Below are 24,980 nucleotides of genomic sequence, written 5' to 3' on the forward strand. Positions count from 1 at the left end.
GGCAGCCCTTAATTGCTTTACTTAGACTATACTTACTCTGGAGTCTTTTTCAGTCCTGTCTGAAATCAAATTCTGACACCAGCAAGTGGATGCATTTTATAGTTCTTTAAGAACATAGCTTTAAGAATTTTTCAGTCATATCACTGCAATGTCTACAGTGTGGCAGTTTATAGCGATGTCTAGCATTGGGGCATCATGCCCCACCCAGTCACATTATTGTGACACCAGGATGACCAGTCCTAACACTAATCTCTTAATGCTGAGCACCCAGCGAGGCAGCTGTTTAAGTGTTAGTACCATTTTTTGTAAGTCTTTGGTATGACTTAGCATGGGTTCAAACCTGCGATCTTTTGCATCTGAGGTGGTCACTCTAACCACCATTTCTCTGGTTGAAATGTGATGGTAGCAATGAATGTCAAAGTCAGCTGAATTATGTTTATTTAAATGATAATGCTTTCATCAAACTAATATACTTTTTAGTTTCCTCCAATATGGAAAATATCTCAGACAAAGTAATTATAGTCCAGCTGAACCTGTGAAAAAATGTCAATATGGGTACATGGAGAAGTCTCCCCATGCAGAACTTGCCTTGGAAAATCTTGATTCATGGAGAATTTGCTCTAAACATATCTGGAGAATTCGCTCCAGGGTTGTTGGAGAAGTTACCCCACATTGTTGAATATCTATATATGCACACACACACATACCACTTTTCTGTGCAATGATACGTCATTTCTGTAACACTGGATCATGTTTTGTTTTGGTCAAAAATCCAATTTGTATGAAGAAAGAGCAATTGTCCTTTAATTAGGCAAGTAATATTCATAAAATGTACAAAAATAAACCACAATTCTATTTTATTCTAATTCACAAGTAAATGTGATTTCTCACTGTCAACATGACCCATGACCTTGAACTTGTAACCCCAAAACTTATTTTATATTTATCTTTCAGAATCATCCAGATAAATTATTTATAGATGTGTTTACCTTGGAACAATACTGCATCTTAATCCAAGTTTCTAATTTTGCAACTTGTCCCACACCTACTTTATCATCTGTTGTCAACTTGCTGCTCATGCAAGAATATAAAAAACTTGCCAGGTGTATATTCTGATTCAAATTTTGCACAATTTTTTTTGGGCCATAAGGGAGACTTTATAAATACACTACATCCTATTTACTGTTGTTTCTCTTCAACTTAATAACTTATTAAATTTATAAAAGGTTGAACTTTTCCAATTATTATATTTTTTTTAACAAATCAGTTCAGTTTGCTTACAATTAAATAGTATTGCCATTTAGTGGCATTGTTACATTGAATTTTCTAAAACCAACAATAAACCTGTCCTAGTTCCTCAGTTAAAATGTGGACAGAATGAGTCTAAAGTAATGTATTTCTTGTCCAAGGCACAATGCATTAACATTATATCATTTCAAAGACATACGCAGAATAGGCCAGCATATCGCTTGTCATGAAAACACGGGTATAATTCCGTGTACCCAGAATTAGTATTATTTTGAAAAGAATGTTCTGGTGACAATAGTGCCTTTCAAACCGTATGCAGTGTAGTATTATGTTTTAATTAGTTCTTAACAAAGTTAATTGAGCTTTCTCAGGTTTTTACAATTCACCAAGCATTTGACATAGTTGATTGGGGGTGCTGATTCAAGTCAGTGAAGTTAGTGGATGAACAGATGGAGTGAAGCCTTCTGATAATTCCCACCTATTTCAGTTATTCTATCCAAGGATTGTTTCTATTAAAATGGGTATTCGGTGATATAATTTAAGATATTACTAAAATAAGAGACAAATATAAAAAACCATTAAAAATAATGGGGTTCATTTCAAATAGTTAAATAAATGGTTACAATGAAGGGTCTTTACTGATGGATGGAGACAAAATTTATAGGTGAAATGTGTGTGTCATTAGGATTTTTAACGTAGCTTTATCAATTTTTCAATCATATCAATATGATGTCTGCAGTGTCATAGTTTATAGTGATGCCGCAGACATGTAGCATGATGTCCCAACCAGTCACATTATCCTGACACCAGGCCGACCAGTCCTAGCACTAACCTCTTAATGCTGAGCACCAATCGAGGCAGCTGTTAGTATCATTTTTGTAAGTCTTTGGTATGACTCAGCGGTGAATCAAACCCACGAGCTCCTGCATCCAAGGCAGATGCTCCAATCACAAGGCCACCAGAGCAGTTCTAGAGGAAATTAGGAAACATTAAAATAATCTTATATATATTGCAATAAATGTGGCTGCTCTGAATTTCTTACCATCTTGGACAATACACAGATTATTATATCATTTTGCTTTTGGTAACCTTCAAACAAACAAGTCTGATATAATGCCTCAAAATGGTGACAGTACCAAACAGCAGCAACAATAGCAAATGGCAATTCCACGACAACTGGTAATTAGGGCATAACCGATTAGCATTTTTCTACTGATTTCCGATTCCGGATTTTGGGCATGAAATTTTTCCGATTCCGGATATGATTCAATTAATCGGAAATGCTAAATTAAAAGGTTTTTCAAATTAACTTTTTAAACTGTGTTACACACGTTTTGCATATCACACCGATGTCACAAGGGGAAGGATATGGCAGGACTATAGCAAAATGCAACGAAGTTCAAAGCCACAAAGAATCCATGAAATTTTTTATTTTTTTGCCAGTTCCGACCCATTCTTTGTTCAACAATTAGTTGATCTTGCTGCCAGGCTTTTATTTTCCCGCCTTAATCATTTATGTCGGCAAGCGGCCAGTTCCATCCTGTACTTTATTCAACAATTAGTTGATCTTGCCGCCATGCTTTAATGTCGCGGTCAAATAAAAATAAAACAGGCTTTTGTTTGGTCCTATAAAGTTGGCCTCTTGCGGAATCATTTTCTTTTAATACCTCATTAGTATGTGTCAATGTATTCAATATTATGCCTTCATTATTGAGGATGTTGACATAAACAGGTAGGACTGTATTATATATTTTAATAAATTTAAATCTTTCGGTCTAACTCAAGTATTATCGTTTCACCCCGTTGTGTTGACCATATTGGACTTTTCTGACTTCTTATTTAACTTTATTAACGCACTATCGAATGACACGCAGTGTTAGACACGGTGCTATAGAAATTCAACTTTATTATTTTTATTATCTGAATCGGTCGTTCCTGCCTTGTCCGACTCCGATTAATCGGAAGTTCATACTATCCGGTGGAATCCGATTTCCGGATCAAAAGTCGGTTATGCCCTACTGGTAATAATGCCCAACATATAATTAAACACTTGCTATAAGAAAAAGAAGAGGGGATGAAGATGATATTCGAATTTCGGTGTGAATGTTAATCACCATGAATTATAATCACACTTAGGTAATAGAATAATTCAAAAGGCAATATAATAAAGTGGTAACCACAATGGGGCGACATACCCACATAAGTATCTATGATATTTGGGGTAACTTATCCATTCGCAATGGGGCGAATTCTCCAACCACAATGGGGCAACTTCTCCTGACACCAGGTATAAGTTCCCCAAGAGGCGAGTTCTCTATGGGGCGTGTTCTCCACTATTTGTCAATATGGGGTACCAAGTGTATGAGCTAGTCCTAAAAATGTGGCCTCAGTAACCGTCAGTAGACCGGGAAAAACGCTACACAACATCGTTTGTGATGGAAGTAAGACGTCACCCCCTAAGAACACAAATATCACGATTGACTTATGACATTTGTTAGACAAGGGACCGGGGTGTGCATTGCGATCGTTAGAAACAGCTGTTAAACCGGGTCCAGTTAAAATATAACTAAAATGGTTTAAGTACGTGGGTCTAAATCAAATTTCACCCGAATTTAACAGCAACTGTACAAACATCTGTACACATAACGAAGCCTTACGATTTTTAGATTTTTAAAAAAAAAGTATCAAGAGACTTACATATTATCCCGAATGAAATCGATTTTCGATTATCTAAAAAAAAAACTCTCAGCCTTCAAAAAGGAGCCAAATATATTGCTGATCAATGCAGTAAAAAAAATCAGAGTGCTAGAACATACTTACATTATTTGTATATGAAAAATCACACAATTCTAGTCAAGTTTTGGGTCTATTTTGATAAGTTGCTCATTTGCACTGAATATGGCGGTCACAGTGATGATGTCATCATCCGGGTATTCCAAACATGACACATAGTTTTACAGCTATAGTCTGTTTCACTAAATTACACGTGACTAGTTCACATCACCTATTATACGTGACGTCTGAATCATACAGGTAACGTAGCTATTAAAACTATGTTCAAAAGTCTAGTAGAGGAACAGTCTAAATTAAATTCGTCTCTTCTTGCTTTTGCACGACGACGAGGAACTTATTAGAACCGGAAGAGTTTGGGGGTGGAGGGGGACAATTAACTCTCAGTATAGCGCCTAATCTTTAGAAGCTCTAAGCATTTTACAACATTCGACAATACCTATAAGATAATAAAAACATATAATGATATGATTACAAAAACAAACACCGTGAAATTATAAAACATTAAAAAAACATGCTGAGAATATTTAAGGTAGGAAACATTATTATGTCTTTAAGTTTGTTCTTGCAGTCGAAATAAGTGAGTTTTGACAGCCCTCTTGAATGTATATGTGTCTAAGTTCAGTGGGCAATTCATTCCACGTTGCTGGGCCCTGGTATGCAAAAGAACGCTGTCCATATGACTTTGTTTTCATAGTGGGAATAATGAGTATACGATTGTCAGAAGAGGAGCGTAATTATCTTGCTGGTGTGTGCACATGGTTGAGGTCGGATAAGTATGTTGGACTAGAGTCCGACAGTGAAACGTAGCACAGAGAACAAATTTTGTGTTTGATTCTGGATCGAATGGATAGCCAGTGTAGGGTACAGAGAAGCGGGGAGGTGTGCTCTGATCGTGGTACTCTAAGTATGATCCGAGCAGCTGTGTTTTGAACTTTTTGAAGTTTCTGGAGCAGATATTGAGATGAACCAGACAGAACTGAGTTACAATAGTCCAGTCTTGAAAGTACTAATGAACATACAAATATTTTAATGTTGTCAACTGAAAGATATTTGCGAATTGTGCTGATGCGTCTTAGCTCAAGACATGCAGCCTTGCATATGTTCATGACATGTTGGTGCAATGTGAGAGTACTGTCCAGAGTAACACCTAGGTTTCGTACTGATTGTGTGAATTTAATGTTAGTGTTGCTGATATTTATTGTTTGAGGTAAAGGATGTGAATGAGAAAGTCTTTGTTTTGTGATCAGAATGGCCTCAGTTTTATCATCATTCATCTGCAGCTTGTTACATGTCATCCTTGATTTCACATCAGAAATGCACCTCTCTACACCTTGGATGGTAGCATCAACTTCAGTTGGGTGGCTAGATTTGTATATTTGGGTGTCATCAGCGTACAACTGGTGAGACACTGGATGATGATCTATGACACTTGAGAGCGACTGAGTGTACAGAATGAAGAGAACAGGTCCAAGAACAGACCCCTGTGGAACACCAAATCATAGATCAACTGGGCTGGAGAGTATTCCATTTGCAGATACAATTTGTGTCCTGTTGACCAAGTAGGACTTGAACCACAATAAAGCTGGGATAGAACAACCTTTCTTAAGATTTTTTATATAAATGGGAGATTAGAAACTGGGCGGTAGTTCTTGAAATCATTATGGTCTAGTGTTGGTTTCTTCAGCAGAGGCTTTACAATGACAGTTTTGAAAAATGATGGGGGAATTCCCCGGATGAGAGAGAGGTATTCATAACATCAGTTAGTGAAGGCAATACCGGATCTAAGCACTCAAGCAGCAGTGATGTTGCAATTAGATCAAGTTTACATGACTCTTGTGCACTCTTCGTCAGGATTGTACGTACGAAATCCATAGAGACAGGTTCAAATACTGATAATGGTTGCCGCTCAAATTCTGTATCCCAACTGTATGGTGACGACGAGTCAGTTGAAATTGTGGTGTCAAGCTTGTCTCTAATGGTTTGTACTTTGTCACGAAAGAAATTTGCAAACATGTCCGGAAGGTCGACTGGAAAGAAGGTAGTTGGAAGTGGTGTAGATTCGTTCCTTGACATTAGCTTGTTAGTAATCTCGAAGAGCTCTTTGGAGCTGCAACTTTCTATGATCTTAGTAGTGTAGTGGGCTGATTTCGCTGCAGGGACTATATTTGTGATGTTCTTCTTAGCGGCTTCATAGATTTGCTTATGAATAGTGAGTCTGGTGGACAGCCAGAGCATCTCAGCTTTACGGCGGTCTTTTTTAGCAGTGCGAAGCTGGTCCCTAACACTGCTATACCATGGAGAACACTTTTGAATTGATACTCTGCACTTGATAGCTGGGGCTTGTTTATCAAGCAATGAACGCAGACAACAGTGATCGAGTTGTTCTGCGGTAAGAGGTAAGCAAGTTGTGAGGTTAGCTTGGATGTCCTGCATTAGTTTGGTTCTAATTATCATACGGAGGTTTCTCTTAGTAGCAGATAAAGGTGGAGGGTTAGGGACTGATACATCAAGATGGCATATAATGCAGAGGTCATCTGATGCAAGGTCATGGGATACCAGGGAGGGCCGTAGAATGTTATCATCAGGTCTATGAAGAATCCAGTCTAAAATGTGACCATGTTTATGGGTGGGTTGGTTAACTGATTGTTTGAGGCTGAAAACATTAATGGAATCTATGAGTTTTTATGTATTTGGGTTTTCGGGACAGTCAAAGTGAAAGTTGAAATCTCCAAGAATAATTAGGTTGCCACATACCGAATTTCCTTACTCCAGGAGATTCGGAAACTGCTCCAAAAAGAGAGAGTCAGTCAGCTTGTTTTTTTTCTACTAGGAGGAGGACGGTATAGGCAGAAAATAATGGACTGACCTTTGCTCAAGCGTGAGTGTGGTTTGGACTAGTTCAGACGATGTGTGGTCGAAATTGAATTGTTGTGGTGTGGTTAAGACGTTTTATCATGGAGTTCTTTGTGATGATAGCAATTCCACCTCCGCGAGAATTACGGGGGAACGACTTGATGGAGTAACCAGTGGGTGTTAGATCAGCACACTTGGGCTCATCGCCTGATGTTTTTAGCCATGTTTCTGTCAGGAAAAATACGTCAATATTCTGGTCGTTGATAAAATTAACTATTTCTGTGCGCTTTTCCGGTGGTCCTACTGACTGGGCATTGAATAGTTCAATGCGCAGAGGTGTTTCTTGGATAGTTGACACAAAGGTTGACGAATTAATAGGGATTTGAATTAAGTTATCTAAATTAACGGTCGAATTGTTTTTAAATTGTTGAGCCGAAAAAAGGGTGATAACTGGAATTCTTCTTCCTGGCCAGCTTTGAAACAACGTTTCTTTTTTCGCTTATGTTTACATTTAGGCAATGATGAATGTAGTCCCAATTTGTTTGGTCAAGAGCACAATGTAGTGTGGAGAGCCAAGGAGTGATCATTTAAAGCAATTAATGAGGGTCCATCGTAGCATAAACAGGCTGACTGGCGAGTATCACGTGATGGCGGTTTGTTCAAAAACAGTGGAGCAAGACAGCTGAGAAAAGTCTAATTGTTCTCGTTTCCAAAACAAGGAGATGAAGAAACACATACGAATTTAACAGCCAATACATAATGAACACAATAACGAAGACGAAAACAGGCAACAAGCACAAATATCATGAAAACTGCACTAAAAAACGGAACAGCTGCTTCAGTCCGGTTAAGCGATAGCGGCCATCTTGTTTGTTTTTTTTTGGTTTTTGTTTTCTTTGTTTTTTCAATGAACGTCGAAGCACTTTTATCGTCGATATCCTGTTAGGAAAAGTTCAAGTACAGATGGACAAAAATGTCATTCTCGTTTACGATTCCAAAAGACCATTGCCCACCACTCATCGGTTGACTACCTATACATTGAGAATTCTTGGGGGGGGGGGAGGGGGGATATTATCCACTGTTTTTAAGATCGGTTTGGTAAAGCCATGGAGAACGATTGCAAAGGTGTACTGATGGATTACCATAAAATTGGTCATCGTCTTAAATGCAATTTTTGGATGGTAGAATAATGTCCGTTGCTTTTTGTCCGGGTTTGATATATATTTTGGGCGTATATACTTTGACTCATATGAAACAAAAAGCATGTCGTCACTAATGATTAGCCGCGTTGATTTTCAATTCAAGAACAATCGATACAACGCATGATTAGCCGCGTTAATTTTCAATTCAAGAGCAATCGATACAACGCATATTTAGCCGCGTTGATTTTCAATTCAAGAACATTCGATACAACGCAACGATTAGCCGCGTTGATTTTCAATTCAAGAGCAATCGATACAACGCATATTTAGCCGCGTTGATTTTCAATTCAAGAGCAATCGATACAACGCAACGATTAGCCGCGTTGATTTTCAATTCAAGAGCAATCGATACAACGCATATTTAGCCGCGTTGATTTTCAATTCAAGAGCAATCGATACAACGCATGATTAGCCGCGTTGATTTTCAATTCAAGAGCAATCGATACAACGCATGATTAGCCGCGTGGATTTTCAATTCAAGAGCAATCGATACAACGCATATTTAGCACCACAAGCAATGTTTATCGTCTTTTGTTTACATGACAATTACAGTAGACCGATACATACTTACTGTTTGACTATGAATTAAATGGATACAAATACATTTTCTCAGATCATTGATTTAACGTATGTCGCTGATTTCAAGGTGACTAGGCGATAACTGTTACACATTTGGATAAAATAAATGTTCTCTTGATTTGCAAGTATAAATATATCCTTACAACATTTCTAGCTTTCATTATTGTTTAGGTGGTTGAAGAAATATATCTAGCGGGAAAAAGGAAATTGTGACGTTTCCACAAATAGATCTACTGACTTCACAAAGGACACTGACAAGCGGTTTGAGATTTTCCAACACGAGACGCTTCTTGGCATTTTATTTCAAGATCAAAATAAACATGTAAAATTGTTTTTAACCAGGAAGCTCTTCTGCTTTTAAGGAATCTAAGTGTTTATAGTCCACCTTATTGCAGGCTTTGATCCAGAAAATGATATTGAAAGTTCGGTTGCATGGAAGCGGAGGATAACATGAATGAACAAAACAACTCCCTAGAAACAAAGATCGAATTTATTGATATTCGATGAATTCAAGATTTTAGTACAGAACTCGATTTTACCATGTTTTCTTACTGGATAGATCCTTTAAACTGTATGATCATTTTAAATGCAAGTGAAAATGTAGACAAAGAAAAATAAAACGATTTATAATTTTTTTATAAACGATTAAATTGAAGTAAAAATTGTATTGTTCCTTATTACTAAATTTTGTAGTTAATATATATATATATATATATATATATATATATATATATATATATATATATATATATATATATATATATTTCAAAACCTCTATCAAATAGAATATGTGATAGAATAATTTGTTAGACAAGTATTGCATGATATTAATTTCTCTGTCTGTAAATAAGATGTTTATATCTTTTAGTTCGTTATTGTGTAAATATTTAAACAATTTATACTATGATAACCCTTTTCTTGGTTTGTCTAATAACAGACGTTTATTAGCGAACTGTGTGATACTATTTTCTCTGGGTCTGCCAGTAATCAGAATTCTGTTTAGGAGGGATTGTGGGTTATTTTCTCTGAATATATAATAATATAATTCTGTTGAAGAGGGATTGTATAATATTTTTTTTGAGGGGGGTGGGGGAGCGGGGTCTGTTGAGCCTTTTTTATGAAGTAGTTATATGACAATATGATGATGTATTTGTAACAGAAATGACAAAGTCTGTGTCTTTACCTTGCAGTATATACTGGCACCCTAAGGATATCTAAACTTGACCATATGGAAATGGTCAAATGCAAATGGAAACTGTTACAGATGGGTAAGAATCCCTAGACACTGGGCGCACATCAGCAGCTGTCGTGATTTTGGGCGAAAGCATAACACTAGGGGGATGGGGAGGGACAGGCTACCTGATCACTGTTCCATATACACAGTTGAATTTTGGGACATTAATGAAGTAATCAAATGGATTCCGAACACACAAACATCAAAAGAAGTGATAATTGACGACAACCTTAGAGTGCTGCGAACCCCTGGAATTAGATAACTCTTCCTGAAGAATGTCTTATAGAAGGAAGTCTACGTTAAGAAAGTAAACACTGGAACAAAATCAAAATAATCTTCCTATAGAATTTGTTTGGGTGCCATCCCATATACACATTCCCGGAAACAGAAGGGAGGACTGACAAAAGAGTTAAACGAATCCGATATACACCAACTGGACTACATCGACCAGAAAATCTACAACATGAATAGGCAAAAAATATACATGGCAAAACGAATGAGATAACATGAATAAAGGGAGCAAACTCTACAATGTACAGAAGCAAATTATTACAAACATTACCTCCTCTAACCTGGTAAGCCTGCGTGACTCTAAAGTCATGATTAGGGAAAACTCTAGCAGCTAGATGTTTTGGAAACTTCTTACCAGGCATAAACGAAGCAGGAATTAACTGCCCTAACAACCCCAGAAACATAAAGTCATATATTCATGTGAACTTGATCCAATTCCAACATCACTGCTGCTTGAGTGCTTAGATCCAGTATTGCATTCACTAACTGATGTTATTAATGCCTCTCTCTCATCCGGGGAATTCCCATCATTTTTCAAAACTGGCATTGTAAAGCCTCTGCTGAAGAAAACAACACTAGACCATAACGATTTAAAGAACTACCGCCCAGTTTCTATTCTCCTATTCATTTAAAAAATCTTAAAAAAGGTTGTTCTGTCCCAGCTTTTATCTCATCTAAATGCAAACAGTCTTTTTAGCAATGTACAGTCTGCATATCGCCCTTGCCAAAGTACTGAAACTACTCTTCTAAAAGTAGTTAATGACATTATCTCTGCGTTGGATAGCGGAAGGATTACAGTCATCACCCTTCTTGATTTGTCTGCAGCATTTGACACAATAGACCATGATATATTACTTCACCGTCTCCAGCATGTATTTGGCATTCATGATACAGCCTTACTGTGGTTCAAGTACTACTTGGTCAACAGGACACAAATTGTATCTGCAAATGGAATACACACCAGCCCAGTTGATCTATGTTGTGGTGTTCCACAGGGGTCTGTTCTTGGACATGTTCTCTTCATTCTGTACGCTCAGGCGCTCTCAAGTGTCATAGATCATCATCCAGTGTCTCACCAATTGTACGCTGATGACACCCAAATATACAAATCTAGCCACCCAACTGAAGTTGATGCTACCATCCAAGGTGTAGAGAGGTGCATTTCTGATGTGAAATCAAGGATGACATGTAACAAGCTGCAGATGAATGATGATAAAACTGAGGCCATTCTGATCACAAAACAAAGACTTTCTCATTCACATCCTTTACCTCAAACAATAAATATCAGCAACGCCAGCATTAAATTCACACAATCAGTACGAAACCTAGGTGTTACTCTGGACAGTACTCTCACATTGCACCAACATGTCATGAACATATGCAAGGCTGCATGTCTTGAGCTAAGACGCATCAGCACAATTCGCAAATATCTTTCAGTTGATGCCACCTACACACTTGTGTGTTCATTAGTACTTTCAAGACTGGACTATTGTAACTCAGTTCTGTCTGGTTCATCTCAATATCTGCTCCAGAAACTTCAAAAAGTTCAAAACACAGCTGCTCGGATCATACTTAGAGTACCACGATCAGAGCACACCTCCCCGCTTCTCTGTACCCTACACTGGCTATCCATTCGATCCAGAATCAAACACAAAATTTGTTCTCTGTGCTACGTTTCACTGTCGGACTCTAGTCCAACATATCTATCCAACCTCACCCATGTGTACACACCAGCAAGATACTTACGCTCCTCTTCTGACAATCGTATACTCATTATTCCCACTATGAAAACAAAGTTATATGGATAGCTTTTTTTTGCACACCAGGGCCCAGCAACGTGGAATGAATTGCCCACTGAACTTAGACACAAAGACACAGCGATCACATTCAAGAGGGCTCTCAAAACTCACTTATTTCAACTGCAAGAACAAACTTAAAGACCTAATAATGTTTCCTACCTGGAATATTCTCAGTATGTTTTTTTTATCTTTTAATGTTTTTCTTATTTCATGGTGTTTGTTTTTGTAATAATATTATTATATGGTTTTTTTTATCTTATAGGTGTTGTCTAATGTTGTAAAGCGCTTAGAGCTTCTAAACATTAGGCGCTATACAAAGTCCTCATTATTATTATTATTATTATTATTATTCAATGTCTACCCCAAATATAGCGAAGAAAAAAAAACAAATCAGAAAAAAAACTCAAAACCCCAGCCCAATACTCAATTTTTCTTAACACAGGAATGAATAACACATCCCAGAGTGCTTACTGTAAAGAAAGGGAAAATATAATCCCAGGCTAAGAACACAAACAGCATTTTTAGATACAAATAAGAAGATATGGCACATCATAAACATTAAACAAAATTATCAAACAAACATCGAAAACTAAAACAAAAATTGAAGAAAATTAAGTAAACAACACTACAACCAACATAGGCAGGCAGTTAGGGAATAGTTATCTACATCAACTTCGCAAAACTGGCTACCTTACTTGTCTAGACCAGGGGAGAAGGAGATATGACATGGAGTATTTGGACAGGTTATATCAGTCCCACTCGGGGTACTGGCACGCAAATGCCGTCCAAAACTGATTTTCAATGTATATAAATTCCAAATACATAAAGGGACATTAAAGGGAAAGCTCAGACCATATTTAGAAATAAAAACTGAAATAATGAAACAAACTTAAAGTGAAATAACTAAAAATAGTCAGACTCTACCTCTATAAACAGGACCCTTCCGTGCAGAATAGACGGGTAGCCATGTTAAAGAGTTGTTGCATGGTTTTTTTGGGGGTTTAGGACCATTTTTCATCACAGCATAGTCTCCGGTGGCCTTGTGGTTACAGCGTCCGCTTCTGATGCAGGAGGTCGCGGGTTCGAACCCCGAGCGAGTCATACCAAAGACTTATAAAATTGGTACTAGCAGCTACCTCGCTTGGCGCTCAGCATTAAGAGTTTAGTGTTATGACTGGTCTGCCTGGTGCCATGATAATGTGACTGGGTGGGACTTGATGCTACATGACTGCGGTATGATGCCCCAGTGCTAGAGATCACTATAAACTGTCACAATGCAAACATCGTATCGATATGAATTTTAAATTATTAAAGCTACGTTAAACACACACACACACACACACACACACACACACACACGGGAGACTATACATGCCAATATAACTGCCCTAACAACCCCATAAACATAAAGCCATATATTCATAGTGATGAGAACCACATACCACCGGGAAGCTACAGGCAGCTTTCTCACATATTCACATTGACCGAACCAGAAACTCAAACCCACGTGGACGCAAGTGAGATGGCAATGATCAGTAAAGACGAGCGCTTTGGATCACTCGGCCAGTTGGGCCCCTGCGATGTCGAATCAGTCAGCGAACTTGTCTGTCAGTCAAACATGTACATATCAAATATAGAGAAATAAAAAACAAGAATCATAACCTCTGCCTCCCCCCCCCCACGAAATACCTCTATAAACAGGTCCTTCTTCATAGCGGACAGCGATTTCGCCAGGTTAAAAAGATGACCTAAAGTCAACGAACTTGGCTGTCGACCATGCATAGACACATCTAATAAAAAGAAATATGCCAATAAACAAACATAACCCATTTATCCATGTCGAATAGAGTCAGCAGACTTGACTGTCAATTAAAGTTGGGTACATCAACTACATGTAAATAAATAAATCCCAAACATATTTATTCCTCCCAAAAATACCTCTATAAATATGACCCTCCATAACAGACAACCTGTTGACCATGTCAAAGAGACGACCTAGAGCCAGCAAATATAGCTTTCATTCAAACAAAGACGCATCAAGGTAAAGAAAATAAATGGGAAATAGGGGGAAGTTATGCACAGTGTCAACACAGATTATTATATATACATCTCATTCTTCCTATGCACGACGTAATTAACATAAAGAAATGGACTTCTATCCACTATCAATGATATCGTATAACCCACCACCATCTCGCCCAAAATCTCTCTCTCTCTCTCTCTCTCTCTCTCTCTCATCGGTGATGGGACTCGGTTAGCTACGATGTCGTAGCCTCAACTTGATTTGTTGTGGTTGAGGCTACGAACTGATCCCATATCATGTAATGGAGCACAAAAAAATCATCATTAAAGTCAGAAATACAAACAACGTAGAAATCAACTACATAATTATAATCATGTTATGAAAGAAGTTTGGCTTATTTTGCATTTATTAAGCCCTTACACGATAAATTAAATTGGCATGGTTACTCTAACCGTATCCTGTCCGCCATGACAGATAACGCGAGACTCTCGCCGTGACCCCTTTTCTACGTAAGGCTTGCCAGACCATATTTTGGATATTCTACGCTATATTATTATCAATCAAGTGCGAATAATAGTTCTTGGTGGAATTTCAAAGTTGCCGATAAACCGTATTTACTTTTAATGCGCAGAATTTCTGACCCAAACGGCGTCAAATTTTTACTACGATTTGTTTACATTTCCAAATAAGGCGTCAATGTCCTTATATGGCACACAAACAAACGAGGCTGAGAACGGAAGTAATCATTATTTGAAATAACATGGCGGACGATCTAAACGAAAATATCGGCTAAAAAAGGTAAACGAGCTTTTATAACTATTTCTACAATGATTTTCGATACTTCCGGTATTAAATAAGAGGACTACTCAATTTATTGGATTATATGCAAGGAATATGTTTAAAGTGTTATTATTAGGTTAAAAGAGCGCCGGGTGTGAATCACACCCGGCTTGCTCCATTAACACATATATGCTCATGTTAGTAGCCTGTCCACGAGGTACGAGTAAGGGTACTAATATTAGTACTAGGACTCGATGAGAAGTACAAGAAATATCAGACAAATGGCGGTCCTACGTCCAGACCATCAGGCTCTGCCTGCACAATGTGGCACCGTTTAGACTACTTCGTAACACGATCTATTCAACTGGCCCAAACAAAACTGAGATTATATGGTGGTCCTAAGTCCAAACCCTCAAGGTCCCACCCGTCTTTGCTAGCTAATTAACCATTTCTACACCTTGGCGGATGGAGCGGATATTTTAGTGCTTTATCTAGCGACATCTTTTGGATTTCTTTAGTTGCCTCCCTTAGTGTGTGGTGCGAACTAACCAACAGCGTGAAACAGCGGTACATTGGATATCGACCGAAAATAGTGGAGGCAGTTGACTTTAAAATGATACTGAGTATGTTTAACATCGATAGTGTGACTACATACCAGAAAGAAGTAATTACAGGTGTATTCGAGCGAAATGTATTTGTAAAAGCACGGACAGGCAGTGTAACATGTTTTAAGTATAAGTCCATTGAAGTTGTGTTCTCCTCTTGTTTAGATCATGTAGGAACATTAATTAAATTTGAACAAATTAATTTGATTGGATAAGATGGCTTGCCGCCGCATCCGATGAAATTCACAGACCCGAATCACAGAAATATCAGATCGATCGGTCAAGAAGGTGTAGATACTGTTAACATATCGGAACCTTGGCTAGCGAGGATGAGACCCACCGCACAGTACTGTATCTGATGATCAGAAATGCCTGAATTTAAATAACAGAGTGGGCATACGCATCATGGGGAAACAAAAAAATTCTTCAAACAATAATAGACGATAAAACCTAGACCTCTAGGCCCAGCCGCACAAGGTAGCAATGATCGGACAAAACTGAATAAATCAATAATAAATTAAAGGTGGATGCGCTAATAAACTCAAAATACCCCAATAATACACTCCTCGAATTGAACCAAATCTATCAAAACTTTCTATATTTACTACCCTTGACTAACCATTGTTATGTATATTTAATTTAATTGTTTGTCTGTTAGTTTTAATTTTTTTCCATTACATGCTATTGTAATGTAACATTGTTTACTGGATTTGCCATAAGCTGCGAATTTGTTATATTCAAATTTTAATAAAAATGAATGATACGGTACAAGACGATACGACTAAAATAAAAAATTTCACCTTGGACCAATTGGAGTGCTCTAGTGTCCTGCACCCATTTGATGTGCAAGTAAATAGTATGTCATGCTGAATATCAGCATACTTGTATATTTAAGTTCAGTCAGTCTGTCGATCGAGCCATTGATTATCAACCAGCAAGAAGAAGAATCCTAATGACAGGCCAGCATTGTAAAATGGGAAAACTGACGTAGGCCATTAGTTTTATAGAGCACCTGCTGTGTTGTAATATCGGAATACTATCCCAACAAGGGTATAGCAAGGGGCATTACTTTCTGAAATGTCAAAGTATTTATCATGACTGGACGCCAAAGGAGGAGGAGAAAAAAAGAAGAGTTAGGGAAGAGAGGCCAACGAGTCCAGGTTTTGGCTCGTGGTCTCTGCTAAGATGTCATGGCAAAAAAAGATGTTCTGTGTGTTGTTCACGAATTTTGGAGGTGTATTGGTAACTAAGTCTGATGGCAAAAGTTTAACGACCCTTTTCATGGCTACCTAGATATATAGAAAAGAGATTTGCTAATCTTAATTGCCAAATACAATAATATGTATGTATGTATGTATGTATGTATGTATGTATTGGTCTATATGAATGTTTCTGACTAATACTTAAAATCCATTTAGCCATTCTCTCTTCTTTGTGACTTTAACTTCTGAGAGAGCGACAGGTGTAAGGTGAAGTTGTTTGCATTTGCAACATGCACAATGGAGAGACTGTTCGCATATCGTTATTTTACTACTCCTGTACTGTGGCTGAAATTTCATAGGATATTGTACTTGTGGAAATTTTGCATGATCAAAGCACACGGCTAACTAAAATAACTGCTCCTTTGTACCAACAAAATCAGCCCGAATTAGTCTGAAGTATAGTATCTTCAGCAGTTATTAAAATAGAGAAAATGAAATTTGCCTGAATAGATAGTACCAGTTTTTGAAAGCCCAGCGAATGAAGTAATAAATATGTAGAATGTAAAAAAAGTTGTATGCTCTTTTATTTTCTTAATTTTTTTTCAATTTTTATTCTTCAATTTTCTTAGCCCTGAAGTCCAGAAAGTGTAATTATCCGAACGGAAATAGCAGTTTTTTATTTTTTATAAATGCACATCTGAAGAAAGGCCAAGGTTGTATACTATATAGTATATAACACATAATACACCCATTAATCAAAAAAGCAAAATAAATGAAATTAAAAGTTCTTTTAACAACACATATGATATACAAGGTCATTTTTAAATACCCAGTACAACTAGTGAGGAACACTTGGGATATTCTGTCTTTAAAAATTCAACCTTATGCAAATTACGAAACTTTAGAGTGTCACGTGTGAAAATGCCGTAACGTTAATTTTCAAAATGGCCGAGACTAATCTGATAAAAATAGGCCAAGACTAAAACTTGCACTAAAGTTTTGAAACTCATACTAACTGAAAAAAAATTGTCCGGATAAAAATTAAAATAAGGTGGAGGCGAAACACAATACAAACATTTCTCAATTAATACTGAATTTAGTAGAGATTAAAAAGTAATTTCTCGAAAAATCTAAATAGAAAAATTAAAATAAAAAAAAATAACAGCGATTTTTTTTTACAAATTAATTATTTTATAAACAAGGGATAAACAAAACTACCGAATTTTAAGACTGAAAATGATAGATCTAAAATAAAAATAAAATAGTCTTTTTAAGACATTCAATGACTGATGACTAAACAGTCTATGCCGTTTCCGATGCCGTTCTTCTTTGTGTTCCATTTGCATCCACAGGAAATGCAGCTCATGATAAAGGCTCGGAATGTTCTTTTCCAAACTGTCCATTTGAACATTTTCAAGCTAATCCGCTTTTCAGATACCAAACATCTATGTCGATGAGGATGCAATTTTTATTTTAGCAAACAGTAAATATATATGCTTCACAAATGTGAAACTTTTTTGTTTCTGACACGAACATGTTATCCAAACGCTCTAGCGCATATCCTACTATCAAACAGTTTTCTTAATAATCAAGGAAAATTATCCTTCCCATTTGTAATAAAATACTTATATATATATATATATATATATATATATATATATATATATATATATATATATACACACACATATATATATATATATATATATATATATATATATATATATATATATATATATATATATATATATATATATATATATATATACACATATATATATATATATATATATATATATATATATATATATATATATATATATATATATATATATATATATATATATATATATATATATATATATTGACAACCCTGCTAGTGGCCATTCGTAGAGAGGTTGTAGGTCGAGAAAAAATATAAAGAGAATGGACATGTGATAAAGCTGGCATGAGCTGCGAAAATCCTAATTCCGGTATATAGGTAATGTATATTTCTGAACCACTGATTAATTTTTTAAAGATGATAATTTATCATCGAGGATACAATTTTTGGTTTTGGGTCTCTATGACCTCTTATATATGTAAACTATCGTTAAAGATGTCCGTATGTTTAACATTATGGGTATATATGCCTTAAACTCAAAGTCTAATGTTAAAACTATGCTACTAATACATACGCCGTTTCTAGTGACTACAACAAAGTTATCTACTATCCAAAAACCAATATTATACCATCAAAACTCCATTATGTTTGACCAACACCTAGTTATTTACAATCCAGTAACCACTATTCAACACCCACACCATTTCATCAACTAATACCCACACTCTCTGTCTAAAACACGGTTAGAGCAACCAGCATCTAGTTATGTACTGTCCAACATCCCCACATTATGATCAATTCTAACGAGTAAAAATGCATCACCGAAGAAGTCCGATGTTACAATGCACCGAGTAGAAGTTTTGCCTAAAGTGGAAACTACTTAAGTCCAACTTTGATCAGAACGACAGCCAAATATCAGATACTCGAGTGGAACTTCCGAAATCGAAGATCATGTTTTACATGGACAGTTACCCAAACGTTTGCTCATTGGTATTCAGCAATGCGTCCCTCAACGAAGCCATCGATCAAAATGTTTTCGAGTTTCAACATTTCAACATGTCCATGATACAAGTCGCTCTAAATGGTTATACCTTGTGTACCAAGTCCTTTGACCCTAAATTTGCCCCCAACTATTACTTGAATTCTAACTTGAGGCTATAGGACAGGTAAGTACCAGCAGTAGCCATAGTATTTCGTTCCATGACTACACGCAGGATGATATGCTTTGTGGGGCTTTAATTTCACTCCAGACCAAGGCAGCGACGAAGGACATTTAAGCCCTATAAAATCGGGCCAACCTCGGGTGGAACTTTAGTTTTCAGTAGCTCTAGCCACCAAGATGAACGTTTTCTTGTATGCAGAAATTGACAATACTCTGGAAATCAACAGTTTGAATAAAGAGATTCTAGATTAAAATAACAAACAAAACAAAAATAGAACACGAAGAACCTGTGGAGACAGTTTATTAAAATATGTTTGATTCAGAAGAAAAATGCAAATATACAGTCAAGATATCGAGATAGTCCGAACAAGCATAACATTTAGTCTTCACTTTTTCTACAGGTCTCATCACATAACATTCTTATGGATGTCAATCGATCATTTTAGTCAGAAATAACACGACAAATGTATCATCATCAACCAAGAAGAAACTTTTAAAGAGTATATGGTATAGGCCTGGCTTCTCTTCTCCGAACAGAAGATTGTGAGAAAGTGGTGTAAAGACTTGAGTGTGCATTCGTTAACTCCACTGACGTCCCAATCCTCCTTCTTTATAGCTGATGTTAGTAGTAAAGCGGGGCGATATAGGGACTAGGGGACTTTAATGTTAAAATAGGGGGTTTGCCTTATAGGGACTATGGGAATTTAACATGGGAAAATTTTTGATGCTTTATAGGGACAATGGAATTTAACATGGGAATATATTTTGGGCCTATATAGGGACAATGGGAATTTAATATGGGATATAGAGTTTGGGACTATATAGCGACAAGGGAAATTTAACATGGTGGGTCTGTATAGTGTTATGGAACAGGGAAGATTTATAGAACACAGATAATAGACAACAGACATATAAAAAAAAATGTAGGCATGAAAGGGAATCTCTTTTCGAGCCATTGGAGTGGCACTGAAAAGGGCCTTTGGTTTTATGTTAACATACAATACTGTTAACATAGAGGGCACCGCTTAGGTCTCCTTCTTGTCCTTAAACTCTGTCTTACTTCTGGACCGTAGATCATCACTCTCTTTAAACAACCTTGTCTTTCTACGTAGATTCTTCTTTTCCACACACAGGTATCCGTTATCTTGACAGTAGTCCACGTAGATCGGACGTACATGGGTAAGTCCGTTCTAAACATCATTGAAGACACAAGAGTAGAGGATTCCACGTCGGTCCACATCTTGGTGACGAGAACAGGTGAAGATATGCAGCGAACTGCGAGTATTTATAGGGAGAGGGAGGATCGAAACGGATTGAGTTGATTGACCAATCCAAACACGCGTTACAAAATTCAGTCACCATTCGTCCAATCGGAAAAGAGCAGTCCGTGACGTCACATTCCCTATATAGAGACACTATCGTTTGTGCGCAGTCAATCCATGCGACACAGTGATCATAAACATGACGGAAACTCAGAAGACAATGAATTGGGGTGCACCGACCGTGGAGACTACCCAAGTGAACCCGGACTTACTTCCAGAAGAGGTGAATTGGGATTTTGTGGATTTTCTTTCGCAAGAATTTGTTCCTGAACCAGTACCTTCGTCACCTTCTCCTTCTTTACCACACGTGGAGAATTTTAAATAGAGACAGAAAGAAGAATTGGAGAAATTTATACAACAGCAAAAGGAAGCGGAACAAGCTTTTCTCCTACAACAACAACAAGAAGAGGTAAGAAAGAAACAACAAGAAGAAGCAGCCAAGAAACAAGAGGGAGAAAGTCAAACCGTTACGGTACTGTTAGACATTTTAGCGGAGTTAAGAAGTCTGAAACAAATGTATCAGACTTCTTTATTACGACCGAAGAGAAAAAGACCTTCCCGAGCTAAACAATCCAACCCTGTGACAACATCTACCATACCACCCTTAATAATTTCTACCAAATCATCATCATCGACAGTACGCAGTCCAGAAGTAGGCCTTGGCCGTGGCAAAGGCTTAAGACAGTTAAAGTTGATTGCTTCCTAAGTTTGTTGTTTAAAACCCACCAAGACCCAAAGGCCCTTTTCAAGGCCACCCAAGTCTCTCGAAAAGAGATAGTATTTCAATGGCCAACATCAATTAAAACTCAAAAATCCATTTCTTTTACCCCTATATTTCGTGTGAATAATTGAGTGCATGAGTGTAGATTTTTATTCTAAAAATCAAAACCAAGAGACACTTATGTTTTATAGACTGTTTATTCTGGTACAAATTTTACAATCCAAATCACAACACAACATAACATTTTAAAAAGTTCATAGCCTTCTTTTTTCTGTCTTCACTCTTTCTTTTTTTTAAATTCTCTTCACTTTGACAGCTTTTTCCTCCTCTTCATTCTCACTTTCTTCCCTTCTTTTTTTCTTCTCCTGTTTCTGTTTCTTCACCTGTCTGCTTTCTTCTTCCTCTTCTTCCTCTCCATAACTCCCCTCTTCTTCTTGCTCCTGTTGTTTCTTAGGGCAATCTGGAGATCAATGTCCTTTTTCTTGACAATGATAACAGGTATCTTGACTTTTGTCTCTTTTAACCCCTGTTTTGTTTTTTTTGACGGTCTGGACACTCTGAAGACCAATGCCCTTTCTTCTGACAGATATAGCAAGTATCTTGACTTTTATCGCGAAAGGAGGGTGAGTAGTCCGTCGGCTGGTCTGAAGAAAATTTTCTGATGACCCCTCGCAAAGCTCTGATGAAAAGTTCGATTTGTGTAGTCTCGTCCATTGTTCTACTCGGTTTGACAGTGAAATGAATAGTGGAAGGACACGACACACACCCTTTATATACGATCCAATACAATCGAAAAGAAAGGAGAAGAACGTAAGAGACAAAAACGTGATCTATCGCCTCGTACAATTGCTGAAGTCTTGGCACAAATTCATACCAATGATTTTGAAGAGGACATGAGTGAACCAGAATCCAAACCCAGAGAGTATGCACCTAGCCGAAGTTTACCACCCTTAGTCAACCCTGAAAATTACTATTCCATTCCAGAGACGGAAAAGCGCACCTCTAGAAAATTTAGAACCACGGCTTACAAATACACGGTGAAGTTTAAAGATTTAAAGTCCGACGTACCGCTAGAGAAAGCAGAAGAGTTCATCACCGAGATGTGGGATTCTTTGCTCACCACACTCAAGTGACAATGTCAACCCAAAGAAGACGATCGCTTGAGACTTTCCATACAACACGACGGCTTGAAATCCCATGTTTGGATCGAGTTTAGTAGCCCTGCAGAATTGACCCCTTCCAAAGTCATGGACAAGATTCAACACGTGCAACAATCCAACGAAAAGTCACACTGGACATGACCCACGTCTCTCCTCCTCAAGGGACTGGACAACGCAAAAAGGTGTTATTGGTTTAACGGCCTTCGCAGCATTAAGCGTAGCCGCGTTCAAATTCACAATTCTCAAGACCACATGTGTTTAGCCAGGGCTATCGTGGTGGGACGAACCTATGCCAACAAGAACGACACGGCAGAATGGAAAATGGTCCGGGAGAACATTCAAAGATCGAACCGAGCCAAACAACGAAATGAAGCAGAACTCCTGTTACAACAAGCCGGCCTGTCCAAAGATACACTCTGTGGCATTCCTGAAATGCAAAAATTTGAAGATGTCCTAGCTCCACGCTACACCTTGAAAGTGCACCCTCAAGAAGTGCGCGGACCTCTGTTGTTTCGAGGCCAAGACTTTAAAGATGGAAAATACATTCACCTCCATCATCACGATGAACATTTCGATACCATTACCAGTATCACCACATTCCTGGGATACCGTTATTACTGTGAGAAATGTGACTATGGCTATAACAATCGAGAGCAACACAAACATTGCGGATCGAAATGCTCAGGATGTTTGGCCTCAACCCTGTCTGGACGAAGGACAAGAAGGAGTGCGTTGTCCTGCTTGTCTGCATACGTTTGTCAGCCCTGCCTGTTACCAACAACATCTCAAGACACTCGGTTCACAGCAGAAATGTGCTTGTCAACTCTTGAGATTGTGCCCCACGTGTGGACAAGGCATACTTACCAATAATCCCAAGGCACACGTATATCCAGGAAAGATAAAATGTCACAGTTCTCACCGAATTGTGGACTTGGAACATCAATGCTACATGCAAAAATACCAACCCCAACAAAAGAGGATGGTCACAAGAAGAAGAAAGGCAATCTCATCTTTTTCGATTTCGAATGCATGCAAGAGACCGGCATTCACATTCCTAATGTCTGCGTGGCTCATCGAGCGTGCGAGAAGTTCATTCAAGAACCTATCTTCAGTCATTGCCCTCACTGCAGCAAGATTCCTGGAGGGCGTGAAAAAATCTTTCAAGGACCGAAAACGCTAGCCGAATTTGCCCGATGGGTATCTCCGGATACGATGGACAGTTTCTTCTCAGATACTATACGGAACAAGGCACCGAACGTCCTAAAGTCACTTTGAACGGAGCCAAACTCGTTTTCATGCAAGTGGGACAAGTACAGTTTAAAGATTCGATGAGCTATTTGGCCATGCCTTTGAGTCGAATGCCTAAAACGTTTGGAATGACAGAAATGGCTAAAGGGTACTTTCCACATTTTTTCAATACCGAAGTCAATCAACATCCCGTTCTACCCCATTTGCCTGAGGCTCACTATTACGACCCCGACAACATGCGTACCGAACAACGAGAAGATTTCTACGCTTTGTACCAGGCTCATGCCTCCCACCCCTTCGACTTTCAGGAAGAAATGCTAAAGTATTGTCGTTCCGACGTGAACATTTTACGACGTTGCTGTGGAAAATTTCGAGAACTGTTCATGAAACACGGAGGGGTCGATCCTTTGAAAGAAGCTTGCACCATTGCCAAAGCATGTTCCTTAGTCTACCGACAATAATTCATGCCTGAAAATACCGTGGCTGTCATCAGTCCTCAATCGACCAGTTATGTCAAACGTCAATACTCGGTCAAAGCCCTACGTTGGTTACATTACTTGTGCGACAAGGAAGACAAATGGATTCAGCATGTCCGCAACGGAGGGGGTGGAAAGACCATTGGAACGTATTCGGTCGATGGTTGGGACTTAGAAAACCCCAAGATCGTGTACAAGTTTAACGGTTGCTTATTTCACGGATGTCCCGTCTGTTACCATGACCGTGGCACTAAAAATCAGTTTTAACAACGAACCATGGAAGACTTGTACCAGGCCACTTGTCAGCGACGCCTAAAGTTAGAACAGGAAGGATACCAAGTGGTGGAAATGTGGGAACGCGAATACGATCACCGTTTGAAAATCGATCCCGAGTTTAAACGCATCGTGGAAAGGTACCAGTTCATGGACCCCCTGAACCCGAGGGATAGTTTGTACGGAGGAAGAACCAATGCCACCTGTTTGCTGTACCAAGCCGACGAAGAGAAAGGAGAAGAAATCAAATACTTGGACGTGTGTTCGCTGTATCCCTATGTGTGCAAATATTGTCGCTTTCCTGCAGGGCACCCACAATTGTTAACGGAACACATCGACCTGAACCACATTCGACAATACGAAGGCTTAATAAAGTGCAAAGTTTTGTCTGCCACCTGATGTTTCC

At 38.0% G+C, this 24,980-nt stretch overlaps 1 protein-coding gene across 4 annotated transcripts in view; it reads right to left on the reverse strand.

The window, feature by feature from the left end:
* LOC149781242 (vesicle-associated membrane protein 3-like) overlaps positions 1-4,218 on the reverse strand; it is a 58,158-nt gene extending 53,940 nt beyond the window's left edge. Inside the window, exon 1 of one of the 4 annotated variants that reach the window (XM_089935324.1) lies at positions 4,069-4,218. In XM_089935324.1, the coding sequence (XP_089791450.1) occupies positions 4,069-4,070 (2 nt within the window). In that variant the 5' untranslated portion in view covers positions 4,071-4,218. The remainder of the gene's footprint in view (positions 1-4,068) is intronic. The other 3 variants (XM_089935323.1, XM_089935325.1, XM_089935322.1) reach the window with 3 other exon arrangements.
* Between the last annotated feature and the right edge of the window lie 20,762 nt (positions 4,219-24,980).

The sequence above is a fragment of the Sinohyriopsis cumingii genome, chromosome 15 (assembly GCF_028554795.1).
Source record: "Sinohyriopsis cumingii isolate HCF-2022 chromosome 15, ASM2855479v2, whole genome shotgun sequence".
Taxonomy (NCBI): Eukaryota; Metazoa; Mollusca; class Bivalvia; order Unionida; family Unionidae; genus Sinohyriopsis; species Sinohyriopsis cumingii.